The sequence below is a fragment of the Euleptes europaea genome, chromosome 3, assembly GCF_029931775.1.
Source record: "Euleptes europaea isolate rEulEur1 chromosome 3, rEulEur1.hap1, whole genome shotgun sequence".
Taxonomy (NCBI): domain Eukaryota; kingdom Metazoa; phylum Chordata; class Lepidosauria; order Squamata; family Sphaerodactylidae; genus Euleptes; species Euleptes europaea.
The window spans coordinates 36716835-36737132 of record NC_079314.1 but is presented as its reverse complement, the minus strand read 5'-3'; the positions used below and the strand labels follow the sequence as shown (position 1 = coordinate 36737132).

General features: G+C 48.4%; 1 protein-coding gene across 2 annotated transcripts in view; it reads left to right on the top strand.

Moving 5' to 3' along the window:
- Positions 1-20298, top strand: part of FGR (FGR proto-oncogene, Src family tyrosine kinase) — a 74274-nt gene that overhangs the window by 38403 nt on the left and 15573 nt on the right. For both annotated transcript variants that reach the window (XM_056846837.1, XM_056846838.1), the window contains exons 2-6: positions 5406-5467; positions 10303-10568; positions 11454-11556; positions 14054-14152; positions 17222-17325. In XM_056846837.1, the coding sequence (XP_056702815.1) occupies positions 10316-10568; positions 11454-11556; positions 14054-14152; positions 17222-17325 (559 nt within the window). In that variant the 5' untranslated portion in view covers positions 5406-5467; positions 10303-10315. The remainder of the gene's footprint in view (positions 1-5405; positions 5468-10302; positions 10569-11453; positions 11557-14053; positions 14153-17221; positions 17326-20298) is intronic.

Genomic DNA, 20298 nt, shown 5'->3' with positions numbered 1-20298 from the left:
AAGGTACGAGGGAGGTGAAGCTTTAGACTCTCCCTCATGCTCCACTTTCCTCCCAGCTATGTTTCATCAAAAATGCAACAGCAAGCATTTATATCTCCTTTGGATGCAGTTATCTGTTGGCTTCCAATCTGAAGTCCAGCCGTTATTAAATTCACCCCCTATACCCCTGAGGAATGATATGAGTTGAAATAAGAAAATGGGCTGGCTCTTATTCAGGAGGTGAATTTTATCAGAGCAAGATGGTTTAGAATAGGTGATACTTATTATCACTGGATTTGCTTATTGTGTGTATGTTGGGGGGGTGTCCTCTTAGAGAGACACTTGGGAATTGCATGTGAAAGAGTGGAAATATTAAAAAAACTTGACTTTCTGTTAAAAAATAATTATCCAATGTGTCTTATAGAATAAAAACAATACCATTTTTATCCTACTATTCGAAGGAGTTCAGGGCACTTCAAACAGTTCTACCTTTCTCCTCCTCTCAACAACCCTGCGGGGTAGGTTAAGGCTGAGAGAAAGTGAGAAGGCCAAGGTCACCCAATGACCTTCCATGGTAGAATGGGGATTCGAACCTGGGTCCCCGGATCCTAGTCTGGCACTCTAACCACTACACCACACTGGCTCTCAAGTGATGTTGTAGGGGCCACTTGGCTCAACTTCCTCCAGAGCCGTCTGGACATCCCAGTCTTCCCCTGCCTGAGATGTCTGGGCCTTCGAGTCTGAGCACCTGATTTTGTAAGCTGAAACATGCAGGACAAAACTCTGAAGTGTTTGTGTCTGGACTGATTATAGACATGGCCATCCACAGCAGAGGTCGAGAAGCATTGTTCTGTTTCCAGCCTGGTGCTCACTGACAGGAAACAGGGACGGTGTGCGCTATGATGCAAATTGCAGGCAGTACTCCTGCGGATGAAGCCACAGGGTTTATTTTTGTGTCGTTGTATTGGATGTGGTCCCAGGCGGTTTCTACTGAAAAAAACTCACTGCGGTGCATCGGTTTTGCGAGGGTTTCCAACTTTTCAGAACCGTGGCTTTTCTCAAGGGCAGTTGGGGGCAGCTCATTCCGCTGTAATAAGACCAAATAGAAAGCGGTGGCTTTTCCGTTCTGACTTCCCCTGCTGAGGCCGCAGACTGTGATAGCAGTGACAGAAATGAAGATGTTGTCACATAAACACATGAACCCATGAAGCTGCCTTATACTGAATCAGACCCTTGGTCCATCAAAGTCAGTATTGTCTACTCAGACTGGCAGCAGCTCTCCAGGGTCTCAGGCAGAGGTCTTTCACATCACCTGCCTGCCTGGTCCCTTTAACTGGAGATGCCGGGGATTGAACCTGGGACCTTCTGCATGCCAAGCAGAGGCTCTACCACTGAGCCACGGCCCCTCCCCCAGGTAGGGACTTGAGGAACCTCAGTTAGGGAAGTCAGTAAAGTTCCTGAGAGGTTGCTGCACTTACTAAACAGGCCTGGACCACCCTGTGGGCAGCTAGGGGAGACCATGAGTGGTCAACTATCTGACATTGAATGAAGAAGATGCCAGGCTCAGGGCCCAACTGCTCCAGCTACAAGGGTCTTGGGTAGCAGGGCTGAGAAGGATGACTACCAGTCAGAGGACACAGCCCTGGACCAATGACCTGTCCCTGTATAAAGCCGCTCCTGGAGTATTATGGCATTGGCAGGACCAGAAACACCACATGCATCTTAGGAAGTTCATGGGCACAAGCACCATCAAAAAGATTGACAGATATGCAAGGACACAAACATGCTTTCCCATGTTTATAGGTAGCATGGTGTAGTGGCTAAGAGCGGTGGACGCTAATCTGGTGCACCGGGTTTGTTTCCCCACTCCTACACAGGAAGCCTGCTGGGTGACCTTGGGCTAGTCACAGTTCTCTCAGAACTCTCTCAGCCCCACCTGCCTCACAAGATGTCTGTTGTGAGAAGAGGAAGGAGATTGTAAGCAGGTTTGATTCTCCTTGAAAGGTAGAAAAAAATTACATATAAAAACCAACTCTTCTTCTTCCTCCTCCTCTTCTTCTTCATCCTAAGACAGAGATGTGCTAGAGGGTCCGTGTGTCAGTGGTAAAGCATCTGCTTTGTGTGCAGAAGGTCCCAAGTTCAGTCCCTGGCATGTCCAGTTAAAAGGGTCAGGTAGGACGTGATGGGAAGGTCCTCTGCTTGAGATCCTGAACAGCCACTGCTTTGCATGCAGAAGATCCCAGATTCAATCTTACATTTCCAGTTAAAAGGATCAGGTAGTACGTGATGTGGAGAGACCTTGACCAAAGAGTTGGTGCCAGTCAGAGTAGACAAGGCTGTCCTTGATGAACAAATGGCCTTATTCGATATAAGGCATACTGATGTGTTCTCAGCTCCAATTAATTTCAATGGAGATTGGACAGGAGAACTTTAGTCACGTCCGCTTTTAGGGATAAGGGTGGTTGTCCCATTTGACCATAAGGAGGATCATTCTGAATCAGACCTGTGGTCCACTGAGTCCAGCTTCCTGTTTCCCACAGTGGCCAACCAGAAGGGTCACAATGTTCAGCAAGGAAGCTAAAGCTTGTTTCTGTTGTTACCACATCCCGATTCAGTTGTTACCTCAGCTAGCATTCACAATGCCTTTTAAAATAGATGCTCCCTTTAGTTATTCTGGCTCATAGCCTTTGATGGGCATATTACCCATGAATTTGTCTCTTCTCCCTTTAAAAGCAGCGGAGTGGCCATCACTTTATCCCATTGGAGTGAGTTCCACAAGTTAAAAATGCATTGTTGGGGGTGGGTATTTCTTTTCATTCTATCCTAGGGTTGCCAAGCTCCAGGTACTAGCTGGAGATCTCCTGCTATTACAACAGATCTCCAGCCGATAGAGATCAGTTCACCTGGCTGCTTTGGCAATTGGACTCTATGGCATTGAAGTCCCTCCCCTCCCCAAACCCTGCCCTCCTCAGGCTCCGCCCCAAAAACCTCCTGCCGATGGTGAAGAGGGACCTGACAACCCTATTCTGTCCCCTAATTCTTTGGGGTGCCAACAAAATGTAGATCAGGCATGCCAATAGGACCTTGCCAGTTCAGCTTTGGCATGCAGAAATTCTGTCGTGATTGACAGTTACAGCAAAACTTCAGCGCTGCTGTGGTCGTGAAAATCACTGCCAAGTAAGAACTGTGCATTTTTGTCCCATCTGGGGCCTGCTTACACAGAGCCAAGAAAGTCTGCATGCACCGGATCTTGGAATCATATCAACCCATAGTGAAGATACAAAAAACAAAAACAACCCCACAAAAATTGCAAGAATCTGACAGAACTACAGACAGATGCATTGGCAGAAACAGGAATGAAACCAGACGTGCATCATGGCACATGTCGATCTCTAGCCACAAAGCCTTGCTTGCCGCTCAGCAAAGGGTTAAGGAGCTGTGGTGGGCTTGGCTGGTTCTGGCTTCCCTGAAGGGGGCCACATGCTCCCCGACCCCCAGCTCTTGCCTTCTAGGCTGCTGTGAAGGGCACTCCATGCCCTCGAGCCAGGACACGTCAGATTGTGTTGGGTCCCTCCTTCTGTGCTCCCTTTGTGTTCGGGCACCCACCGTGGAAAATCATTTCACAGCCCAGCCGTCAGGAGATGAAGATCTGGACTGACAACGGCATGGTCAGAATTTGGGCCTGACGGCAAAACAAACACAGTGGGCCCAAATCAGGGGGTCTAGCTTTGCTCCTTCACCTGGGGGGATGCACTTATTTAACGTATTTTAAATCTACCTTTCCCGTAAAGAACCTATCAGCCAAAGGCCCAAGCCTAATTTCTCTGTTTTTGGTGCAAGCATGCAACAGGGGGGGCTCCCTAAATTAAAAAAAAAAAGTTTGATTTCAGATATGTCATTAGTACACCACATTGTGGTAATGGGCTTGCAGCCTGGCCTGACCAGACACCCACAGCTAAGTGTTCTCAGATTCTTCCACATGCTTGGGCTAGGGTTGCCAACTCCAGCTTGGGCAGTTCCTGTAGATTTAGAGGTAATGTCACATGAACACATGAAGCTGCCTTCTACTGAATCAGACCCTTGGTCCATCAAAGTCAGTATTGTCTACTCAGACTGGCAGCGGCTCTCCAGGGTCTCAGGCAGAGGTCTTTCACACCACCTACTTGCCCAGTCCCTTTGACTGGAGATGCCGGGGATTGAACCTGGGACCTTCTGCATGCCAAGCAGATGCTCTGCCACTGAGACATGGCCCCTCCCAATGTCTGGGAAGGCTGGAGTTTGGGGGAGGAAGGGAGCTCAGCAGGGCTGTGATGTCGAAGAGTTCAACCATCTTTGCCACCATGCCAGGGACAGTCACGTAACTAGTGCTTTGAAGCCTGCCTTGCCATGTCTCGGTAGAAGAAGAAGAGTTGGTTTGTATATGCCGACTTTCTCTACCACTTAAGGAAGAATCAAACCAGCTTACAATCACCTTCCCCTCCCCACGACAGACACCCTGTGAGGTAGGTGAGGCTGAGAGAGCTGTGACTAGCCCAAGGTTACCTAGCTGGCTTCATGTGCAGGAGTGGGGAAACAAATCCAGTTCACCAGATTAGCCTCCGGCCCTCATGTGGAGGAGTGGGGGATCAAACCTGGTTCTCCAGATCAAACTCCACTGCTCCAAACCACCACTCTTAACCACTATACCACGCTGGCTCCCAGACTGCTCAAACCCTATGGCAAGAAGGCTGGTGGGTCCCAGCAATTAATTCTTTCACATAAGAGCCATCTGGGCTCCCTGCTCTAAGAGCCAGCATGGAGTAGTGGTTCATGTATCAGTAGGGTTGCCAGGTCCCTGTTTGCCACTGGCGGGAGGTTTTTTGGGCGGAGCCTGAGGAGGGCAGGGTTTGGGGAGGGGAAGGACTTCAATGCCATAGAGTCCAATTGCCATTTTCTGCAGGGGAACCAATCTCTATCGGCTGGAGATAAGTTGTAATAGCAGATCTCCAGCTAGTACCTGGAGGATGGCAACCCTAAGTATCAGACTAGGAGCTGGGAGACCTGCGCCAAGGAATGCGGCACGCTGCAGGTCTTTTCCCCCTTTCCATTCGAGACGTAAAATCTCAACACAACTTTGGCATTAAATTCAGGTGTTAAATACAGATGCTTTTTGAAAAGATTTTATGTATGTCGCATTCTTTCCCTAGCTGAGGAAATAAGGCAAATTGAGACAGCTGCGGCAAGAAGGATGTGTCCCTCTCAAATGAGCAGCAGGTCCCCAGACCACTCGGGGTCTTAAAAAGGAACAGACTGAAAACCAGAGCTGTCCCTGTTAAACAGGGACCGTTGGGAGCGTATGTGCGCTTACCAGTAGGGCACGACAGTTTAGAAGATGTGCCCACTGGTAACTACCTCCTCAACTGTGCTCCTTTCTGTGTCTCCTCTAGGTGCTTGTTCACAGCCAACGAAAAGCCATGGCACAGCAGCGCTGACCTGAAGTGCAGTTTTGGTAAGTACCAAAATAATCAGTGGGTAGGAATTTCCTTTACTGCGTTGCTTCAGTTGCTGTCAAATGGCAGGCAAAGAGGATGATGTGTGTAAATGATCATGAATAGACTAGGGAACCTCAGGGAATTACGGGCAGTGGGGGGGGGGACAGTTTGGAAATCTCTCCCAGATGTCCCTCTCTAGGATTCAGTAAGCTTCAAGAAGTTAATATCCTCCTCCCTTCTTTCCCCCATAACAGACTGTCGGCTGCTTTCAACTTTCAGTGCCTTCTGGAGAATATTCTGTCCTCAGTATACCAGGAGTTTTCGGGGGGGGTGTGTGTGTGTGCGTGTGTGTTAATTTGCAAAGCCATATTTTTCTGGGAAGGCACTGTATGTAGAAATCCCTACTTTGGCTGTGGCTGGCCCAGCATCGTTGCTTTTGTTATCATGACACAGGCCAGTCATTTTACTACTAATGACAGTGACAGGCTGGGGATCCACAGGATTTTCAGGGGACCATAAAGAAAATCTGAAAATCCCACCCCACCCTTCAAAATATCCCTATCTACGATTCTCTAAGCGCCCAGGAGTTTAAGCTCACTGACTTCTCCTCTCCTCATTTCTAAATAAATTCTCAGCTGCTCTCAACACTCTATCCCTTCTGGGAAATATTTATTCCTCATCAGACCAATCGTTAAATGTTTTTTCTTCCCTTTGTAACCCGAAGGTTGCAAAATCTTTTTTTTATTATTTATTTCTGTGGAGTTCGCTGAGGAGATAGAGATTCCTGCCTTATCTGTGGTCATTTGCTGCTTAGGTCATCTGTACGGGGCCTGGCCAATTTGCCGTTACTTATAGGGAAGAAGTCCCATTGTAAGCAGAGTGGAGAAAGAGCCGGGAATGTTGGCTGACGATACACCTCCGAAAGCGTCCATGTCGGAGGCAAAAATGACATATTTGTCAGGAGACCCCCGTTTAGCGATCCAGGTCTTTTTGGAGCAGCTGCAAGGGGGGGGGAAGTGAGGGGTGGGCTGCCTTGCAGCAGAGTGGCAGCAGACAGATGTTTAACCTTTTCCCCACTGCTTGTTTCCCCCCACAAATATACAGTCAGAACCCAACCAGGGAGCAGCTGGAAGGAACAGCAGGAAGGAAGTCTTCCTGTCTTCTCCTTGAACAAAGGGACATTATCATCCCCAAATTATGACCCTTACATTGCAGGAAGTGAACTTGATTCACGAGATGTGCGACGCACGTGCAGAACTGCAGACATGGCCTCCCTGTGAGCTTGCTATGGAGGTCCCTTGAGACTTTGAATGCGTGTCCCAGTCTCCGGTTTGCAAGCAACATCCCTTGACATAGTCGAGGATTTTCAGTGCATGTCTCGGAGGGACCAATGGCAGCTCTCTCCTCTCTGCTCTCCCCCTTCCCCGCCTATTCTGCGCTGGCTCTCAGCTGGCCCACTAACCCAGGGCTGTCAGTGGCAGGTAGCTCGGAGGTCTCTTGTCAGTACGAATTAAGAGACGCGCCCCCCCCTTCTGCTCATACGCTCTTCCCTTCTACCGATTTCCTCCCTCTGTTTCTTGCAGCGCCAGACTCTGCCTAAGGCCCCGTCTGGGTGTAGCCTGACTCTGGTCGCTTTCTTTTGTCAAGATGGGAAGTCGGCCTACGAGGATAGCGGGAGAAGCCCAGTGATTTTTCTTCCTGTCCTCTTTCAGTGGGTTCAGGGCCTCAACTGCAACCGCCGTTTCCACTCCTGGAAGTTTCCATGGTAGCAACATCAGGCCTTGGCATACCCATGTGGGCGGCAGCACTTCCATGCCCTGAGTGTGTGTGTGTGTGTGGGGGGGGAACCCTCCTCCCTCACTTCTCCCCACGCAGAGGGCATTCTTAGAGCATGCCACATTGGCCGGGTCTTGGGGAAAGGTTCACTTTCTACCCTGCACCTTTGCTAGGATATCTGGTAAGGCTACCCTGCTCATCGTTTGGAGGCCCCGGTCCCTTCTGCCCCATAAAAACAGGAGTCACGGTGGGGCAGAGGGGAAGGTTGTTGTTGCATACCCTAAATCTTGGCAAGCCACCTCCATACATGATCTGCTGGTCTTTAGGTTTCTACTGTTCCTCCTGTTACATATGGCTTTCTTTGGCTGATCCACCGAACGTGTTGCCATGCAACCAGCATGTGGCAGGAAGAAAGAGAGTGAAAAACTAACAGTCCTTGAGAAGAACAAAGCTGGCAGATGCCCTTTATCCTCCCTTCCTTCATGTTGAGTCATGCATATTCCCTCCTTCCTTGCGCATGCACCGCTGCAGAGCATCAGTGCTCCACATGCTCCCCAGGCCTCACCTTTCCTCATAGGCAGCAGAGTGAAATTAAAGTGCCTTTATGACCAGCGTCACAGTCTGGAATGCCATTTGGGGGAGAGTGACAGCTCCCATTTTTCAGACGCCATGTCTGAAAAACTCTTCAGAACATATATATTGTGTAGTCACCAGCCAAAATACTCTTAAAATTCTTTCTTTTTCTTTCTTTCCAATGCACTCTTGAACAAAAATGTGTACTTGAAAAGTAAATAATAGCATTCCAAGCTAAGCGAACCATGTTCACTGTGCTTGGAAGGGTAACTAGTCCAAATGAAGTGACGTCTGACCTTCAGACGTGAACCAACTAGGTTAGTTCTTGTCATTTTTCTGGTGCCACTGCAATGTCTGCAGCAATACTCTGCTTTCGGTGTACACTTTCCCACACTATCGCTATGTTTCAGTGTCCCTGGGGTGGCAAGTAACTCAGCAGATAAGTACCTGACAGTGAACTTGTCCAATCGTATTACTTAGCCCATATTCACACCATACAATGTTGTTCCCTGACTGCTATTTCAGCACCTAGTGCTTCCAGAGAGCCAGCGTAGTGTAGTGGTTAAGAGCGGTTGTTTGGAGCAGTGAACTCTGATCTGGAGAACCGGGTTTGATTCCCCACTCCTCCACATGAGCAGCGGACGCTAATCTGGTGAACCGAGTTGGTTTCCCCACTCCTACACATGAAGCCAGCTGGGTGAACTTGGGCTAGTCACAGCTCTCTTAGAGCTCTCTCAGCCCTACCTACCTCATAAAGTGTCTGTTGTGGAGAGAGGAAGGGAAGGTGATTGTAAACTGATTTGATTCTTCCTTAAGTGGTAGAGAAAGTCGGCATATAAAAACCAGTTCTTATTCTTCCCCTAATGTGGCTCGCTGGCTGGCTTAGGGAGGGGTCTTGTTCTGTATAAATTAGGACTTGCCTGAGTCATTCCAGAAATCTGGTTCAGGCTGGGGTCTCAAGTATGAGAAGAAATAGTAATACTTGTTTAGGCCTAGATTGACAGTCCAATTTCTCAATACAGTTCTGTTCCACCACTCCATTCATCCACCGGATGGCTACTCTGAGGACTTTGATGAGATGAACAGGGTGGTTAAAATGTTCAGCCATGGGCTTTTCCAGAACTTCAGGAAAAAAATCCTACAACTGCCAAAGCTAAATACAGCAAACAACAATAACAGTCATTCTCCAAATGTCTTCCAAAACGGGAAAGATTGACTGAGATATTTATACCCCGCATTTCTCAACAATGGTGACCTAAAGTGACTTACAATGTTGTTTTCCCTTTCCCCAATTTAATCTGCTGAAGCTGGAGGGGGACAGATTCAAAACAGATAAAAGGAAGTATTTCTTCACCCAACTCATAGTCAAATTGTGGAACTCCCTGCCCCAGGATGTGTTGATGGCTGCCAACTTGGAAGGCTTTAAGAGGGGTGTGGACATGTTCATGGAGGATAGGGCTATTCAGGGCTACTAGTCAAAATGATTACTAGTCATGATGCATACCTATTCTCTCTAGTATCAGAGGAGCATGCCTGTTATCTTAGGTGCTGTGGAACACAGGCAGGTGCTGCTGCAGTCATCTTGTTTATGGGCTTCCTGGAGGCGCCTGGTCGGCCACTGTGTGAAGAGACTGCTGGACTTGATGGACCTTGGTCTGATCCAGCAGGGCCTTTCTTATGTTCTTAATCCTCACAATAATCACCCTGTGAGGTGGGTAATGCTGAAACAGAGTGACTGGCCCTGGCCATCCAAGAAGCTTTCATGGCAGAGTGGGGAACATGGGTCTCCCAGAACCTTTGAGGAAGGCTATAAGTGAGGGTGCTCTAACAGTTACAGCGGTTCCTCAGTGGAACAGGCTTCCTCGGGAGGTGGTAAGCGCTCCTTCCCTGGAGGCTTTTAAGCAGAGGCTACATGGGCATCTGTCAGCAATGCTGATTCTATGACCTTAAGTGGCCGATGAGAGGGAGGGCATCTTGGCCATCTTCTGGGCATGGAGTAGGGGTCACTGGGTGTGTGTGTGGGGAGGTAGTTGTGAATTTCCTGCAGTGTGCAGGGGGTTGGACTAGATGACCCTGGTGGTCCCTTCCAACTCTATGATTCTATGACTGACCAAAAGATGGAGTGATCAGACACAGTTTGTGTGCAGATTTGAGTTGGCAGGTGGGGAGACCGGAAAGTTAAAATGTCCCAGAAGCAAGCCGAGCTGAGCCTAAACAGTGGGCAACATATCCCGCACAGTCTCGCTCATCACATCCTCCTGCAATGTCTGCAGCTGGACACAGTACAGGAGGTGGTAGTGGTGAGCCTTTGCCTGTCATGGCTGACACCAGCAAGGTCACCATGGCATTGCAAGGTTACCCGCCATTGCTGGGGCTCAGCTCAGAACGCCGCAGACTACCAGTAGCCCCTTGGGAAGCTTCCTGGTAAAGGATCCCCTCCCTGACTCTGCCCCTCTTTCTCTCCTCACGTCTCCCCTCTACTTGCTCTCTCCTCTTCCCACAGGTGCCACCCAGCGATGGGTTGTGTGCAATGCAAAAAGAAGGGGGTAAGCAAGAATCAGAGCAATGGCAGCGACGGGGCAGCCAACCAGCCCCCCAACTCCTGCTACGACCCCAATTCCACCCAGCAGAACCCCTCCAACAACTTCCCACGCATCCCCGATTTCAACAACTTCCCAGGGACACCGGGGCCCTCCACACCAGCCTTCCTTCCAGGCTCTGGCTTCTACCCCACCCCTTCCCTGCATACGCATGGAGTCGGGGTTGCAGGTCAGTCTCCCAAGCTGGTCTGGGGGTGGGTGGGGTGAGGTTTGGAGACGGAGAGCTGGCCTTCTGCTTCTCCCCGCCCCCTTCCCCTGGGACTTCACGCCCATTTTCTGTGGTGGGATGGTGGTTGAGGTGTGTGCCCACAGTAGGGTTGCCAGGGCCCTCTTTGCCACCGGTGGGAGGTTTTTGGGGTGGAGCCTGAGGAGGGTGGGGTGTGAGAAGGGGAGGGATTTCAATGTCATAGAGTCCAATTGCCAAAGCGGCCATTTTCTCCAGGCGAACTGATCTCTGTCGGCTGGAGATCAATTGTAATAGCAGGAGATCGCCTGCTAATACCTGGAGGTTGGCAACCCTAGCCCACAGTGTAGTCTTCAATTGCAGATGGATGCAGTTTGGGGGCTGTGAAACAAAGTATGTAGTGGGAGCTGAGTTTTTGTGCAGTTGGGCACACAGGGTTTAATAAGGAGCAAGTCTTCTTTAAGTAGATGAGAGAATGAAGGTGAATACTGCCTCTCTTTTTCTGTTACCTTTCTTCTTGTCCTCTTTGTCTTTCTTTTTATTTCAATTAGGAAAAAAAAATACTTGCGTGTGCTTGAAGATTGTGGCAGTGGGGGTATTGGTACACCTGCTGTTTGTGCGTTGGGGGCGGGGGTTAAACAAGCTTAGAATAAACCCTGCATCCCTCTAGTTTCCTTTTTCTGTGCATGCTTAAATTATTCCTTTCAATCCAGCCGAATGGAAACCTGGGTGGGTGGTATGGACTGTGATTCAATTAATCAGGGGCACAGTGGTGGGCAGGCGCCTCGGAGCAGAATTCAGGTGTGCCTGAGTTCTGTGTGCCGCCTTCCGCTGGACTCTCACCGCCCTCCTGCTGATGCCGCCCTGCAGGTGGGGGAGTGACCCTTTTTGTCGCCTTGTACGACTACGAAGCCAGGACGGAGGACGATCTCACATTTATGAAAGGAGAGAAGTTCCACATCATCAACAACACGTGAGTTTTATCTTCACTCAGAATGGGAGGGGAAGCTAACACGGTAGATCTTCAAGCTTTCCAGACCCAGGACCTGCTCAGCTGCAAGGATGCGACTTCAGAGTCCTGACAGGAAGAAAGAGAGCCAGATTGTGACCTCACCAATGTCAAGGCCAGGACAGTGAGCAACAAATGGAGAGAATCAGGGAAAGGAAACAGAGTCAGGGAAAGTGCCAAGAAGTGGATCATAGTGTGGAATTACCTGAGAGTTGGCACCAGGGAGGAATCCTGTCTGCTGGTGAGAGCCAACGTGGTGTAGTGGTTAAGTGCAGCAGACTCCAATCTGGAGAACCGGGTTGGGTTCCCCACTCCTCCACATGAAGCCTGCTGGGTGACCTTGGGCTAGTCACAGTTCTCTCAGAACTCTCTCAGCCCCCACCTGCCTCACAAGGTGCCTGTTGTGTGGGGCGAGGGGAAAGGAAGGTGATTGTAAGCCACTTTGAGAACAGTGGGGTATAAAAACCAACTCTCCTTGCTGAGGGACCTCCTCTTGCCATCTTGCCTCTCCTCTCAGCATGCATGCAAAGAGAGGCAGGAAGTGTGTGGCGTCCTTATGCGCACTACCAGCAGGCCCTCCCAAAAGGCGGCAAACAAGGCAACTCTAGAGGGGTTTGAGAACCAGCAGTTAGGGCCCTGTGACCCACTTGAATGTCCTGACCCATGGGTTTAAAGACCACTGTGCTAACACTTGTCTGTGTGGCCACACATGTGAGATTATCTAATAGATGGATTGCAGCGTTGGGCCTTCAAGCAAATGTTGGCAAAAGTGTGAAGGACTTCCCCTTTGTGGCCAGATGCACGCACTCATCCCGAACTTGTGCATTTCACTCTTGTGGATGAGGTGGGATGGGTAGCCACTGATGGAGAAAACATAATTTCAGCTGAGTTCAAAGAAGGGGTCCAACCACTGCTAACAACTGGGGCGGGGGGGGAGAAACTCTTTCCTTTATTGATCAATCATGATCAAGGAAAGTATCTATTCCTAAGAAAATTAAAGATGCCGACAACTTTACAGACAAAAGCATAAGCATACGTAGGCAAACTGACATCAAGACCTTGCCGAACTTTAACACCAATTACACCATGATAACTCAATACCGCACCAATCTTTCAACTTATCAACACACTGTACTTCAACTTACGTATCCTTATTGCACCATGCGTTCAGGAAGGACACCGGCTTATTTACCTTTTTACCCATCTAGCTTTATTCTGACTGACTCATGGATGTTTCAGGAGATGTTCTGTTCTTTGGAACATTTCACACCGTATCTAAACTTAATAGCATTAAGCTAGCTGATAAGAGACTGCCGTCAGCCAGCACTTTCCCATCACCCTTAACACAATTCTCCTTCACCATAGTCGGCACTTTTCTCAGGAAGCATGAATAAGTTGCATGTAACTTCCCAAGATTAGGTTAATTCATGCCAATGTATTCCCTATTACTATGTATGGGTGTGAAAGCTGGACAATGAAGAAAGCTGACAGGAAGAAAGTAGACTCCTTTGAAATGTGGTGTTGGAGGAGAGAGTTACGGATTCCATGGATGGCCAAAAAAACAAATCAGTGGGTTCTAGATCAAATCAAGCCTGAACTGACGCTAGAAGCTAAAATGACTAAACAGAGGCTATCGTATTTTGGTCACATTATGAGAAGACAAGAGTCACTGGAAAAGACAGTCATGCGAGGGAAAGTTGAGGGCAGCAGGAAAAGAGGAAGACTCAACAAGAGATGGATTGACTTAATAAAGGAAGCCACAGCCCTCAATTTGCAAGATCTGGGCAAGTCTGTCAAAGATAGGACATTTTGGAGGACTTTGATTCATAGGGTCGCCATGAGTCGGAAGCGATTTGACAGCACTTAACACACACACAACATGGCTCTATATAATAATGGATTTAAAAAACAACAACACTTCGAGGTAGACTAGGTTTAGAGAGAGTAATTGGCTCAAGGCCACCCAATGAGCTTGGTGGCTGATTTGAATCTGGTCTCCTGAATCCTTGTTCAGCACTGCAACCCCTGTACTGCGCTGGCCGTCTTGTTTCCCGTTCACGTCCCTTACCGAGAGAGACACCATTGTTGCCAGAGTTACGGTTTTTTAAGAGGGCGCTCTGATACAGAAGCAAGGTGCTGTTCGGCTGCCTGCAACGTTAGCTAACTTCGTGTGGGAGTGGACATGTTCGTGGAGGAAAGGGGTATTCATGGCTACTACGGTAGTTAAAATAAATACTAGCCATGATGCATACCTATTCTCTCCAGGATCAGAGGAGCATGCTGAATATATTGGGTGCTGTGGGACACAGGCAGGATGGTGCTGCTGCAGTCGTCTTGTTTGTGGGCTTCCTAGAGACACCTGGTTGGCCACTGTGTGAACAGACGGGTGAACTTGATGGGCCTTGTCTGATCCAGCAGGGCTTTCCTTACGTTCTTATGTGGGTTTCTCCTGTTTTTTCAGAGAGGGAGACTGGTGGGAGGCCCGGTCTCTGAGCACGGGAGCAACGGGCTACATTCCTAGCAATTACGTGGCACCTGTGGACTCCATCCAAGCAGAAGAGTAAGTAGGGTAGCCCCTGGGTATGGCTGTGTTTCCCAAGAACATGCATGTATTTCTGCAGGGGTTCTCCCCTCTGTACATCCAAGCAAGAGGTCCTGGTGCTCTAAGAGTCCTGATCCTGGGCCCTGGGGTTTTAGTCTAGAGCAGTGGTTCCCAAAGTGGGCAGTACCACCCCCTGGGGGGCGGTGGGATTACCTAGGGGGGCACTAAGAGGCAAGGGGGCAGCAGGGGGGACGCTAGAGGTGGGCCCCTTCAACTGTGGTGTTCACTAATTTACAATAGATCAAGCTATGGCACCATGCTGGCAAATTTGTTGGAAACGATCAGACTTTTTTTCCAGACTTTGAAGAGCTGGTACCACCGTATCAAGTTCATCAGTTTTGTTGAATACATTTCAACTAAAAGGTTTTAATTTTATTTTGAATAGATGGGCAATTAATTGTTACTGTTTTGAAATTGTATTGTTATTATCTTCTTTAGTGAGTCACACAAACCCCTATTTTGAACCATGCTTTTTATAGAGTAGGGGGCGCTGGAGTTGAGTTTGTGCAACCAAGACGGGGGGGTGGCCCGAAAAGTTTGGGAACCACTGGTCTAGAGTCACGTTGATAAACCTGCCTTATGCAAAGCCAGATCATTGATCCATCTAGCTAGTCCAGTACCGCCTGACCTGCTCTCTGGGATCACAGGTGGAGAACAGTCTTTCCCAACACTTATATTCTACTTATATTGTAACTGGAGGTGCCAGGGATCTAAACGGCAAAGCTCTACTCCAACCTCTTGACGCCCTCCCCATACTGTATGACTTCAAATTGCAGGTGGATGATTCCAGCTTTGATTGTTCCTTCACATTAAAAAACAAAAAACCCTGCATGTAGAAAACTAGCTCACCAAGGAAAGTGGTTCTTTCCCCCTCTTTTTGCTCTCTGCCCTAGTTTTCTGTTTGCGGGGAGTTTTTTAAGATGGGGGAGCCTTCCAAAAAAGGTTACCCTCCACATTCAGTCTTGTGCAGTCCATTCTTCCACCTCAACTTCCCGCTTATGTGAACCTGGCCTTTCTTAACTCTTGTTTCACAGACTCCCTTCTGCACTCAGTGCTGCAGTTCCTCCTGTGACAGCGTCAAAGTTACTGTTCAGCAAAGGCCTCTGTTAAACAGCTGTGCTACACTGCAGTCCTAAGTAGGGTCACTCCAGTCTGAGCTGCTTGATTTCAACGTGCTTCAACTGGAGTACCTTTGCAGAGGATTTCAAAGTCTACCACTGTGGTACCTAAGGAGGTGGTCTTTACCCTTGCTCTCCTGGCTTTAAAATCCCGTGGTGTGGCACACCACATACATGGGGCTGTGGCTCACTGGCAGAGCATCTGCTTTGCTCGCGGAAGGTCCCAGGTTCAACCCCCTGCGTCTGCATTTAAAGGGACCAGTTAGTAGATGACATGAGAGACCTCTGAGACCTTGGAAGGCACTTACTAGTCAGGGGAGCCGATGCTGACCTCGGTAGACCAGTGGTCCGACTCAGTAGAAGGCAATTTCACGTGTTCAATATTTGACTCATTTTATGGGAGGGGGGCCTTGGCTCAGTAGCAGGCAGTCTGCTTTGCATGCAGGAGCTTCCCAGATTTGAACTCCATCAGACATCTCTAGTTAAAAGGGTCAGGTAGAAGGTGATGTGAAACATCCCCCCCCCCCCGAGATCCCGGAGAGCTGCTGCCTGTCAGAGGTCTTAGTGCTGAGCCAGGTGGGCAAACAATCTGACTCTAATTCATAATGCAACTTCATGAATTTTAATAACCTGATTCCTTGCATTCCATCACATGTTAGACACGGAACCTAGGGTGATGCCACCCCAATTAGAGCTGACATGGGGGGGCCGTGGCTCAGTGGTAGAGCATCTGCTTGGCATGCAGAAGGTCCCAGGTTCAATCCCCGGCATCTCCAGTTACAGGGACTAGGCAAGTAGGTGATGTGAAAGACCTCTGCCCTGGAGAGCCGCTGCCTGTCTGAGTAGACAAAACTGACTTTGATAGACCAAGGGTCTGATTCAGTATAAAGCAGCTTCTTGTGTATGTGGGCATGTGACGTAATTGCTGAGGTCCTGTTCTGGAGACTAAGGGACTAAAAGTCCGAGAGGAAGGCAACAAAGATGGTCTGGAGACCAAGTCCTATGAGGAAAGGTTGAAGAACCTGGGTATGTTTAGCCTGGAGAGGAGAAGACTGAGAGGGGATATGATAACCATCTTCAAGTACTCAAAGGGCTGTCATATGGAGGATGGTGCCGAGTTGTTTTCTGTTGCCCCAGAAGGTCGGACCAGAACCAACGGGTTGGAATTAAATCAAAAGAGTTTCTGTCTAGACATTAGGAAGAATTTTCTTACAATTAGAGCGGTTCCTCAGTGGAACAGGCTTTTTCGGGAGGTGGTAAGCTCTCCTTCCCTGGAGGTTTTTAAGCAGAGGCTAGATGGCCATCTGTCAGCAATACCGATTCTATGACCTTAGGCAGATCACGAGAGGGAGGGCACCTGGGCAATCTTCTGGGCATGGAGTAGGGGTCACTGGGGGCGTGGGGTGAGGTAGTTGTGAATTTCCTGCATTGTGCAGGGGGTTGGACTAGATGACCCTGGTGATCCCTTCCAACTCTATGATTCTATTATTCTAATTCATAATGCAACTTCATGAATTTTAATAACCTAATTCCTGGCATTCCATCACATGTTAGACACGGAGCCTAGGGCGATGCCACATCAATTAGAGCCAACATGAGGAACTGTGGCTCAGTGGTAGAGCATCTGCTAAGCATGTAGAAGGTCCCAGGTTCAATCCCCGGCATCTCCAGTTAAAAGGCACTAGGCAAGTAGGTGATGTGAAAGACCTCTGCCTGAGACCCTGGAGAGCCGCTGCCGGTCTGAGTAAACAATACTGACTTTGATGGACCAAGGGTCTGATTCAGTATAAGGCAGCTTCTTGTGTTCGTGTGACATAATCCCGGGGTCCTGTTCCAAAGACAAAGGGACCCACAGTCCTGGTCATTGTAAGGCAGTTTCATGCATTCATGTGCACGTCTCCTTCCCCAGGTGGTACTTCGGGAAAATCGGCCGTAAGGATGCAGAGAGGCAGCTCTTGTGCCATGGCAGCCCCCGGGGGACCTTCCTCATCCGCGAGAGCGAGACCACCAAAGGTAAACTGCACTCCCTCCTCCCTCACCTCCGGGACGAGCTTCTGGATTCTGCTGTGTCGGCAACATCTTAGGGGGCAGACTCCTAGGCAAACTCCCTTAGGTGGGACAATCCTGTGTTGTCCCTGAAATATGTCATGATTTGCATCTTGAACTGGGTGGGTTTAGAAGTCTTTCCATCCTAGGCAAAGTTACACTCTTCTAAGTCAACTGAAGGCAATGGGTTTAGAAGGGTGTATGTCTCTGTTAAGATTACACTAGCTGGGTTCACAAGTTAAAGTGAAAGCACATACAATCCATGCACAGTGTACACTTGATTTTTCTTTGTACATGTTTCTAGTAATGCATGTACAGTACATCTGAACATGTGATGGAAACCACACAGTTATCGAGGCACTGGTTCCCAGTTTCATTCGGTGAAGTGGACACGAATTGGCTGTTTCTTACAATCATAGAATTAGCTGTAGAAAGTCTTTGTGTGGTTGATCAGATGGCGGTGAATGTTGAACTGGCTGTTGCGGAAAACAGTAGTTTCTGGGTTCATAACAGAGGTGACTTTGAAATTCTCACGCCTTTCATTTCAACTCCAAAATCCCCATTCTGATTTCACTTCTCCCTTGTGTGAGCTAAACCTCACACCAATTTGCACACCAATTCCTGTTTCCATGCACCAAATTTCCCCCTCAGGTTGTAAGCTTTTTCCAGTGTTTTGTGTCCATCAGCACATCAATCTGATATGTTATCCATGTACATAGAGCATTGCTGTTGTGTTTATATGCAAAGTGTACAGTGTTTATTCATAAAAGTCCATACAATATGGGTACATAACACAAACAGATATACGAAACCACCCGTGAAAAGGGAGCTTTAAAATAATCTTATTTATTTATTTGGTTTTGCGTTTTATCTTGGCTTTTTAAAAATTGTGCATACTTTTTAATTTTCACACATCCTTATAGCAAGCAAAAAAAACCCCGAAATTCAAGCATATGGCAGAACTAAATGTTCATTTGCAGCTCAGAGAAGATTAAAAACAGAGTGGAAAAAAAAGGCTGCAATACAAACCACACTTTTCTGGGGGTAAGATCCATTGAATAAAATGGGACATACTTCTGAGTAAACACAATTAAGATTGCCCCTTTGCAGTACTACCCTATGCGGAGTTACTCCAGTAAGCATGTTGACATCAGTGGGGGCTTACTCTCAGGATGGTAGCCATAGCTTTTCCCTCCCCAGGAATGTTTTTTAAAGCCCACAACCAGCCAAAGTCGTGAGGGTAGATTCTGGACAAACATTATGAGAAACTTACTAAGAATGAGAGAAGACCACCAATGGATAGGGTTGCCAACCTCCAGGTGGTAGCTGGATATATCCTTCTGTTACAGTTGATCTCCAGGCGACAGAGATCAGTTTACCTGGAGAAAATAGCCACTTTGGAAGGAGGACTCTAGGGCATGATACCCCACTGAAATCCCTCTCCTACCCAAACCCTGCCTTCCTCAGGCTCCAACTCCACCCTCAAAATCTTCAGGTATTGGAGCTGGCAAGCCTGCCAATGGAAGCAATTACCTAAGGGGGTGGTGGACTCTACCTGGCTGGAGAATTTCTAGTAGAGAGTGGGAAGCCATCTGTCAAGGGGTGGTCTACTTTTAGATTACCTGCAAGGACCAGGGGATTTGACTAGATGGCCTCTAGAACCCTTCCAGTTCTAGGACTGGTTAGTTTGGATCAATATGTGAAGTTAAGGCTGCCAGCTGCCTGGAGAAGAAATGTGAGTATACCGGTTAGAGGGCTGGGGAGGCCCACGTTCAACGTTCCACTCAGCCAGGAATCTCAGGGGGCCACTTTGGGTCAGTCACTCCCTTTTTCCTTAATCTGCTTCACAAGTAGATAAAGCACAGGAGGGGAATTGGAGGAAAGGCACAATGAAAAGACAATAGGTAGATAAGCTCTGCAGAGAGAGCTCCTCTGTTCCCTTTCAGCTCCTTCCCTTGCCTGCTTACAGCACAAACCCTCAAGTCCCCCGGGGCCTGAGTGGCATCCCGCACCCCCAGTCCTCCACCCTTCATGACTTTTCATCAACTCCACCGCCTGCTTTTCAGATGGTTACTTATTTAATTCCTTGGCCAGTTCTCAGCTTAGCGAAACCAGGGAGGCTGGTTTATCATCACCTGACTCCTGTTGCAAACGCTTTTCTTTACTATACTGAAATGTTTCATAACTACCTTTCACCCTCTACTTCCTGTATTTCACAGTCTTTGGACAATGTAGTTTACAAATTTTTGTCCTTTATAACCTCTCTGTGTGTCTAGTGAGAACCCACCACATATATTTGATATCAGAGTGGAATTCTCTGATATATTTGATATCAGAGGGCGTGGGCTGGCCCTCCCTAGGTGCTTTAGATGGTGGGTCCAGTCTGCTAGTGATTATCTTAGGGTCTCATTTAACCTTTTAGTTGTCCCAGGTTCTCAGGTCCAAAGTACATAATAAATTTGGACACCAGTTCATATTCCCCACAGGCAGGCTTATCTCCCAGGTACAGGGGTTCATCCTCCTCCCAGTGCCGTTTTCCTGACCCAAAATGGCCCCAGGGGCATTGCTTGCTCCTCCAGTGGGGGATGCAGTTATACTAACTACCCCAAGCTGATTCATGTCTGAATGCATCATGCAGGTTGGATCTCAGTATGTAACGTTTTCCTTGTGCTAGGTTAGTAGAAATGCAATACAGCAAAAGTCACATTTTTTAAATACAGCGGGTGTGAGAACTAACGAAGGCGCAAAGCCACGTTGGACAGGGAAGATCTCAAGAACATCGCCCTGTACCTAGACTTTGACTTTCACTATTGCACCCTCTGCTGGTTTCCTGGGTCACTACATCTCAAGAATGTTTCCAGCAGGATGGTGGGTTTTAAATCAGGAGGCCTACCAGAGTGGTCATTAAAACGGCCTCAGTGTGTGGCTCAGTGGCAGAGA